The 9323-nt window shown below is 35.4% G+C and overlaps 1 protein-coding gene and 1 long non-coding RNA gene across 4 annotated transcripts in view; one reads left to right on the forward strand and one right to left on the reverse strand.

The window, feature by feature from the left end:
* LOC107181851 overlaps positions 1 to 2303 on the forward strand; it is a 6378-nt gene extending 4075 nt beyond the window's left edge. The window contains exon 3 of the long non-coding RNA XR_001512568.1: positions 2204 to 2303. This is a non-coding gene — a long non-coding RNA (uncharacterized LOC107181851). The remainder of the gene's footprint in view (positions 1 to 2203) is intronic.
* The window catches only part of SOS1 (SOS Ras/Rac guanine nucleotide exchange factor 1), a 79780-nt gene extending 72012 nt beyond the window's left edge, over positions 1 to 7768 (reverse strand). For all 3 annotated transcript variants that reach the window (XM_015558877.1, XM_015558876.1, XM_015558875.1), the window contains exon 1: positions 7625 to 7768. In XM_015558877.1, the coding sequence (XP_015414363.1) occupies positions 7625 to 7666 (42 nt within the window). In that variant the 5' untranslated portion in view covers positions 7667 to 7768. The remainder of the gene's footprint in view (positions 1 to 7624) is intronic.
* Positions 7769 to 9323: the final 1555 nt, after the last annotated feature.

The raw sequence follows: 9323 nt of genomic DNA on the forward strand, positions 1-9323 counted from the left end.
GGTACACTGCCTCTTGGATCTAAGGAGGTGCTAATTTAGCCTCTGCCTGAGGCTACCCAGCAGGAGCAACAAGGAGATCTGCAGATTCCCCTTCCTTGTTTGGAGTTTTGGAGGTGCCCAAATGAGGCCCAGCTGTGAAGCAATGCAAGCTGCTGTGGGGCCTTGGGCCTTCTCTTGGAAGTTCTGGGTCTGTCTGGCCCAGCCGCAGTTTGTTAGATAATTTTCAGATTGCAAAGGGCCAGGGCATTCATATGCAAAAGCCTCTGGTGCAGCTTGGGAGGAGCAGGGTCTCAGGGAATCAACAGGGTGGAGCAAGCAGCTATGGCTGATCCTCAGCCCTGCCCTAAAGGGCCCCGCGTGTCAGTGTCCTGGTAATCGCTGCAAGCACCTTTGAGAGAAAGCCGCCCTCGAGTTCCGAGTTCTGCCCGCTGCCAGACAGTCCAGTTTCTCCCCGTATGAGTCTGGGTCCCCAGAGACTCACCCGGAACTGGAGTTCAGAGCAGTTGGGGGCTTGTGACTCCCTCCCGATTCAAAAAGACAGCTGCGTCCTCAGTTGCCAGCCCTTGCCGCATGCGCCTCCGTACCTCTGCACTTCTGCACTTCCTCTGAGTCTCCATGTGCTTTTCTCTTTCCTTCTAGTTGTAGAATTTCCACTCAGCCAGCCTTCCTGTGGTTCTGGATGATGTCCGTTTTGTCTTTTAGTTGTATTTTTGAATTTGTTGTGGGAGTCAGCAATTTCCGGTGTTTACCTATGTCGCCATCTTGGTTTCTCCTACGTATTACTTTTTAACAAAATACTTGATTTTAATTTTCAGCACTTATTCAGTTAGAATTTCCATTGAAAGTGAAAGAACTCATGTTAATGTAAAAGCTGAATCTCTCTACTTTAATAAACTAATGTAATTCACTTCAAGCAAAAAATACTGTCATCCTCTCAAGTTTTTAAAATAACCTTTCAGGATACCATAATTACTAGTAAAACCAGTAGAGGTCGCTATTACATAATTTTAACATGGATTTTTAATCACTCAGTATTTAGTAGTACTACTAGATAAAATTAAACATCATCCTTATTATAAATCTAAATAAGAAGTTTTTCAGTTGTTATTAACCCCTTCCCCGGCAGAAACGTGTATACACGTTTTCACAAAATGTTCTTTTTTCAGTCGTCGACGAGTATACTCGTCTAAAACTTTACCTTCAAAAACCAGCTACATACGTACCATTCTAAATAATTTCATCTAGAAACTTTCTGAGGAAATACTATTCTTAACCACAAAAATGGGAAGAAAAAATAATTACAAACTGTTTTCATAACCAGCATCAAAAATACTATATAGAACCAAAATAAAAAAAATTAGTCTGAAAAAGAAACGTTTTTAACAAAAAAATTGTTGGGGAAGGGGTTAAAATGGAAAATAAAATAGATTTCCATGTGATGTAGGGTGGGGGGGGGCAGGTTATTCTAGGACATGTTAAGAATAAATTTATAAGTTAAGAATAGTTTAACTCTTTCGAGTTTAATAAACTTTCTTACTATCTATATTCAAGACTAAATCAGCTGCCAAATATAAGAAGTGATCATTTTAATTCTAATGAATAGAATCAGTAATGTGTTGAAAGAAATTATTGTAGTTAAAAATGGAATTTACATACTTTTTCAAATGTCTAATTGAAAACCTTTTGCCAGGATGGTTTATCCTCATATAACACAGGCAAACATAAAGATTCAAAATACTGGGGCAGTTTGGATTGTAAAAAAGGAGGACAGAAGAGAAGGGGAAAAGGTAGAAAGGAACAAAAATTATTTTCCTTTTTCAAGTCAACACTATAGGCTTGCTATTCCAATAGAACAACTTTACTATGATTCCCAATTAAAATTTTCACATCAATGGTTTTAGTCCATGGTTAATTCAATGGGTATAACCATGGTACAAACCTTATAACAGTATGACCCTATGGCTTGTAACTTTTTTTTTAACCTCAACTCATAGGAAGAAATCATAAATTTTTAATACATTTTATATTATATTCTTGCCCATCACACACACACTAAACTGGAACAAAGTTTCATAAAATAAAACTTGTCATTATATGCATTGAACTAGTATCTTCTTAACATTAAAAATATGTTAGCTGGGCAATGCACTAAAGTGATTTTATGACCTAGAGTCTAAAAAGCACTCGAATAGAGTGGTGATAGAAGCAGTAGAGCCCTAACCGGGTTGATTCAGTGGATAGAGCGTCAGCCTGCAGACGCAAGGGTCCCAGGTTCGAATCCGGTCAAGGGCATGTACCTTGGTTGTGGGCACATCCCCAGTAGGGAGTGTGCAGGAGGCAGCTGGTCGATGTTTCTCTCTCATCAATGTTTCTAACTCTCTATCCCTCTCCTTTCCTCTCTGTAAAAAAATCAATAAAATATATATTTTTAAAAAAAGAACACACTTTAAATTTACTTACTGTATTACTGGAATAAATTATACAACTATATACTTGGAACACCAAGGGTCAGAATGTATGGGAAAAGACTGGTAAGATCAAAAAAGGCGCCATGAATGTGGAAAGGCCAAATTGAAAGAATTACTTTATCTCTTGTAGTGACAAGTTTAATTAAAATTTTAGAACAAAATAAAATTTCTTTTCACCGTATTTTAATATTTTTTAAAATAAAGAAGCCCAAGGAGAAATAATCAATGAAAGATTCATGAATTTGAATTATATTACTCTGCCACTTTCAAAATTAATAATTTTATTTGTTTGAAATAAGGAACTCCATCTTGATTAATATCTAGTAGCTTTGAGAAAAAAATAAGACACAGAGGTAGGTTTGAGATACAGTTGTCTCTTATTAGCAGAACCGTGTCTTTTGCTTTACTTAATAAAGGGGTCTAAATAGATAATCTTAAACATCAATTTCAAGACAAATATTCTAGGACATATCAAAATTACACATGCATGTCCATGTAAATATTCAGACCACAGGTATTTTTAAAATCTAACAGTATTAAAGGCTTAGAATGTGTGGGAGACTTTTTGTCTAGAAAGGTAGAAAATATGGAGAACTTACTTAGGAAATCTAAATGTTAATGGAAAACATTAGAAAATTACAAGGATTCTTTAGGATTCAAAGGAAAAGAAAACGTTAAAGAAAAAATGAATGGAAAAGGGAAGCAAACTTTTAAAGTTTTAGGATATGACTCACAGGGGGAAAAACAGTCAAAGATAAGGAATCCAAGAAACACTGAGTTAAATGAAAAAAAAAAAAAGTGTCAGTGCCGTAAGAAATGAAAGTTGGTTAAATACAGTACACATAGGTAAGCAAGGGAAACAGGAAAGACATTACAAATAAAAATCACTCTGGACAACCAGAGAGAAATAATGAACGTGTACCATTATGAAAGAATAAGATCTAAGAAATTATACAAAGAAAATACTTTACCAGGGACTTATCACATAAGAAATACTAGTTTTTGCTTTTATTTTTAATAAGATTAAGTATGAAAAATGAGGAGGGGGAGAACAGACCAGATTTGAGCAACTTTTATACACAATCTTTTAAAACAAATTATTTTGAAAAGACAGGGCCAAATAATATATATACCCCTCCTCTGCATTCCCAGAGAATTTATATATACTTCCTATTTATCTGGAACACTGCTCAATCGACAATAGATATTCAGCTATTAGTATCATGGATTAGTGAATATTGGCTACATCAATGAAACAAATCCCATTCATTTGGACTATGATTTTTCAATTTGTAATGATCTGCAGTACAAATTATCAATACATTTTAATTAGCAAAACTAAAGATATGTATGTAATCCATCAATTTTCAAGTACTTTTAAGTACCTAATTTCCTAAAGCTATATGGCAACTACAAATCATTTTTAGTTTGTGATTAAAACAAATCCCCTAAGAGCCGAATATTAAGCAAGAATTGTCACTCCACTTTGAATTATGCTTATTCTTTAAAGTAATCAAAATGTATTCTTTATAAAGATAAAAAATGCATATATTCCACTAACTCGGACTGATCTATTTTTTGAGTACATTTTTATATGGTCCTCAATTTTTTAAAAATTTTGATGAATTCTCTCTTACCCCAAAATTTATTTGAAAGTCTTGCTAAATTCACAGCCCTTAATACTTTAAAAGCTCCACAAATGTATTTTTAAAATTTTGAAAATGTTTTAAAGAAATAAAGAGCCCTGGCCAGGTGGCTAAGTTGGTTGGAGCATCATCCTGTACACCAAAAGGTTGCAGGTTCAATTCCTGTTTGTGGCACATATGGGAAGCAACTGATGTTTCACTCTCACATCGTTGTTTCACTCTCTCTGTCTCAAATCAATGAACATATCCTCAGGTGAGGATATTAAAAAGAAAGAAAGAATTCTAATAAACAAAGAAAATGAAAAATTACTGATAGAAGAATCTAAGATACAATTACGTTCATCTAAATATCTCCATATTCTTATCTAAATACCCTGTCAGGAATGGTAGATAAAGAAGAGTATTTGACTCTTGATTGGAAAAGACCCAGGTTTCCATCTTTAAAAAAAAAAAATCTATTCTACCATTCTGAGGTTAATAGTCTAATATATAAAATAAGGAGAGCCTGGCTAGTGTGCTCCGTAGTTGAGCCTCGACCCATGAATCAAGAGGTCACAGGTTTGATTCCTGATTTACGGCACATGCCTGGGTTGCAGGCTCGAGCCCCAGTAGGGAAGGTGCAGAAGGCAGCAAATTGGTGTTTCTCTTTCATCGAAGTTTCTATTTCTCTATTCTTCTCCCTTCCTCTCTCTCTTTCTTAAAAAAATAAAATAAATCAATAAAACATTTAAAAAATAAAATGAGGAGAATAACTACTACTCCACAGGGTTGTTGTAAGGACATAAAAATATATATGGCAGTACTTTGAAATTACGAAGCCTATTATATAACTGACTGCTATTTCTATTACTGTCATATTCTCTTTCAAAAATTCCCAACCCTAAAGCCACCTCAATGGAATATCACATGGCTACATCTATCTTAAGGGCCCAGATTAAGTGCTTAAAATCATAAGATAAGATGTAGGGTAAATATCTTTGATATCTCAGAAATTTTATGAATACTAAAAAACTATAAAATATCCTTTTTTATTTAGTCTTAAGTACATATTGATTAAATATGTGCAAGTGAAAGACTGACTCATTAGTATTTCCAAGAAGTCATGATCTCCTTCAATACTAGAAAAGTAATGAATTAGTTTCTATATTAATTAAAAGGAGGAAATTAAATAAACATAGGTATAGTACAACATATCTGGAAAGAGCTTTTTGAGTCTATGCAATGTTACCAAACTAGCAAAGTCTTGGGATGTACCAACATTGGAATGATAAGCAGGACAAGACCTTTTTTTCCATTTTAATATAGTAGGCATAGGGTTACATGCTGCATTTTATAAAAACTGTGGGTGAACACAACTAGAATCCGAAAGAGCAAATGAAATTGTTAATGAGGAGAGTCAGGTAACCAGTTCCATTCAAGATCTACTCTGAAGACGACTGTAATCAGTGCCTAAAAGAAATTTTGAATAAAAGATATTTGACCTTATAATTCAAAGGGAAAAAGGGATAAAATGTATGAAATCTACTTTGAATTACTTAAGTAATCAAAGTAAATTACTATTCCATAGTACACAATCTTTCCTACATTCACAACCTCTGTAATTTGATGTTCCTCAATATTTCTCTACTCAACTGAAATCTGGATCTCCCCTGAAAGCTTAGGGTAGGAACTGCCCTGTCTCAAAACCCACATGGAGGTGAATTTTGCATCTTTTTCACTCTGCAAGCTGCTTCTGGAACATCACTCTTTTCCACTCTCATGTAAAGTCCTGCATCATCTTGTGGGAATTCACGTCTACAGTAAGGACACATAAAGTACCATGGCCTCTTAATTCATCACCTCTAGTCAAGCCACCACCACATGGCCACATCCTGTTTTGTAACAATGTTACTAAAGAAACCTTAAATTCCAACAACTGTCTCTGATCCCAATCTATTCTTCTCTGTCTCTCACACAGGTATTCTAGTGTTCTCAGTTCTCTGACCTTATTAGGAAATCCAATACCTCGTTCTCTCCGTATTTTCCCAATCTGTCTGCTCTCTCCCACCTGGCAGAATAGTTTAGTGGTAACGTATGCTCCCAAAACTTAGACTTTCTGGGTAAAGTCTTGGCTTCTCTACTTATAGCTGTGACCTTGGGCAACTTACTTTACCCTTTCTACTTCAGTTTCCACATTTATTCATTCAATACCTATTTCCTGAGTACCTTCTCAGTGCCAGTTCTAGGTGGTAGGAATCTGGCAGTGAACAAGAAAAAAAATCCCTGGAGTCTTCATTCTAATAAGGGAAAAAGTAGTATCATCTTCATGGGGTTATTAAAAACTTTAAACGAAATGTAAAACATAAAGGTGTTTAGACCAGTGCATAATACTGTAGCAAGTACTCAAACATCAGCTATTACTACATTTCACTTTTTTCCTTATCCAATTTAGATTCTCTGATGTTCTTTTCAGTAGTTTCTCATTGGACAAGCCTCAACCCTCAGGGAAACAGAACAGACTTGGGCTAGACAAAGATCTCTCCTCCCCAGCCACTGTGTGCCTTAAAATCATTATTGTATTCTATGTGCGTTATGTCCTGAAAAGGGCTCTAAAGCACTGCTATTACCAGTCTTCACAACTCCTTTGCCCTACTGTTCTTCTACTGTATATCCATGGTGAAATACCATTTAACCCAACTATTTGGTGTGTGTGCCCACACTTGAGTATTGCAAAGGAAATGTCACAAAGATTTGTACAACTATACATTTGAGGTCATTAACGTCAAATGATCCATCATTGATTGCCATAAGCGTCTTTTATTTTTCTAGCTCCATCTCCCATTTTCAGTACTTCAAACCTATTTCTTTCCTCTCAAACTTTTGACTCCTTCTGTTTAGATGCCTCTACTTCTGAGATGCTAACCTTAAGCCCCAAAGCCTATCTTTTAGTTTGCTCCTTTTAAAATTTCCCACATCCCATTTACTCATAGTATATATCACATTATGTTATTATCCATATGCCTATCTCTATCTCCACTAAACTATAACCCTAAAAGGACAGGAGTCATGTCATCTTTGAAACAGATTGTAAAACTTCCTTCCTAGATTTTTAGGTGTTTCCCTCCCAAATGGTAGAAAGGGGTCCACTTACTATCTAAAATACATGTAATACTTGAAGATCAAAATATTAACTGTGATGTTCTTGAAAGGATAGCTAGCTTTACAAAACAAACAAACTAACAAAATACTTGGACATATTCTATTCTTAAAGGTATGAAAATATGCATATATAATTTAGCATAAGATGTAATGTTTAGAGGCCAACAAAAGATCATTTTAGATCAAAAGCAAAACATGGAATGGTTTGACAGCTAAAACATAAACAAGCTATCATACTCCCAATACAAAGTTAAAATAAATCCAGTCTTTAATTTTTAAAGAGTTGAACTGAAGAGCAGCTCTTTCCCCTTCACTAAAATTACAATAAACACATAGGTTTTATATATTAAATACAATGCAAATTTATCATACCTCTACATCTGAAACACTTCGGGGCTGAGCCTGGCATAGCATATTTAATAATTGCAAGATTAATTCTTCAACATACTGAAGAGCATCGTCACTAGACTCAAGAGTTGGATGAACTTGTCCCTGGACCTATAAACAAAAAGCAAAGTAATTAAAATGTACGTTTGTTTCATCTAATTAAACAAACAAAACCAATAATTTTTTTTTTATCCTCACCTGAGGATACTTTGCTTTTCAGAGAGTGGAAGGGAGGGAGGGGAAGGTAGAGAGAAAGAGAAACATCAATGTGAGAGAGACACATCAATTGGTTGCCTCCTGCACACGCCCCCTCAAAGCCATAACCCTTCGGTGCGTGGGCCAACGCTTCACTGACATACACTGGCCAGGGCCAAATAAATTTTTTTTTTTTGTATTTGTATGGCTCACAAATACAAATTTGAGTGTTATGACACAGAAGTCAGGAGAGTCAGAAGTTCTCAACCTTATCCCCAGCCACATGCACCATACATGCTTATTAACATGTTCTTGGAGGTCCACATATCTAATTGCGTAATTTCAATATTTTTTTTTCTTAAACCATAGTTACCCTGTGGGAATACAGAGAGGGTGGGAGAGGCTGAGCAGGGGATAGATACAGTTTATATGGTTTTTGTCAAGTACCAGTGGTAGCTGGAACATTTACTTAACATACCACTTGGGCAAAATTGAACTCCTATGGATCTCTGTCCCTTACTTAACTCTATCTTTCCTATTAAATGATAAATACAAGAGGGATATTTCTTATCTTATTCATCATTGTAACTCCAGCATAATGATGAGCACATAATACAAGCTTGATAAATGTTTGTTGAACACAAAGTCACCCTATATCAAGGGACACAAAATGAGTACTTTTGATGATTTGTACTGTCTATACTTTAGGAAGATAATTTGGTGGTCACTCATAAATAAACACTTAATAATCTTTACCTTTATTTTTTTATTATTTCTTTGGAGGCACCTCAGGCCACTGGCCTCTGTAAAACTTACATTTTAATAACCAGCATAATATTCACTTGCATCCCTATGGGTCAACATTTTTCCTCCTTTTAAAAAAATGGCTGAAAATCAGTTCCAGGGACAATACATGTTTCTAAATATGCTCGTCTCTCTAAGGGAAGTAGAGCACTCATGGGATGAAAGTGTATAGCACTGACTGGCCAAGGGCACTTAGTATGGTATTCTTCTTTAAAAAGTACTGAGTACATATATATACAAACATACCCATATCTATGTCCTTTTCATGTATATTTTTAAAACTCATTAAATGATACACTGTTTATAAAAATCTCCTCATACGCAGAGGCTGTCAATCTTCCTTCACCCCTCAAATGTGGATTTTATCCTTGACTGCCTTCTCCCTTTTTCTCTTTCCCCAAGTAATCTCATTTTCTTCCACATTTTGAACTATGTCCTGTGTGGGTGATTCCAAATCTATTAGTTCTGACTTCTCTCCCAAGTTTTAAAACACTTCAAATAACTTGCTAGATATCAACACCTATCCAACCAAAACCTCAAATATAACATAGAAAAAAAGTTGAACAAGAAAAGCTGTATCTCACATAGAACTGTGTCTCACAAATGTGGTGTGTGTGTGTGTGGTGTGTGTGTCTGTGTGGTGTGTGTGTATGTGTGTGTGTGTGTGAAAAGCACAGTAAAGACA

This window comes from Myotis davidii, unplaced genomic scaffold (genome assembly GCF_000327345.1).
Source record: "Myotis davidii unplaced genomic scaffold, ASM32734v1 scaffold151, whole genome shotgun sequence".
NCBI classification, from domain to species: domain Eukaryota; kingdom Metazoa; phylum Chordata; class Mammalia; order Chiroptera; family Vespertilionidae; genus Myotis; species Myotis davidii.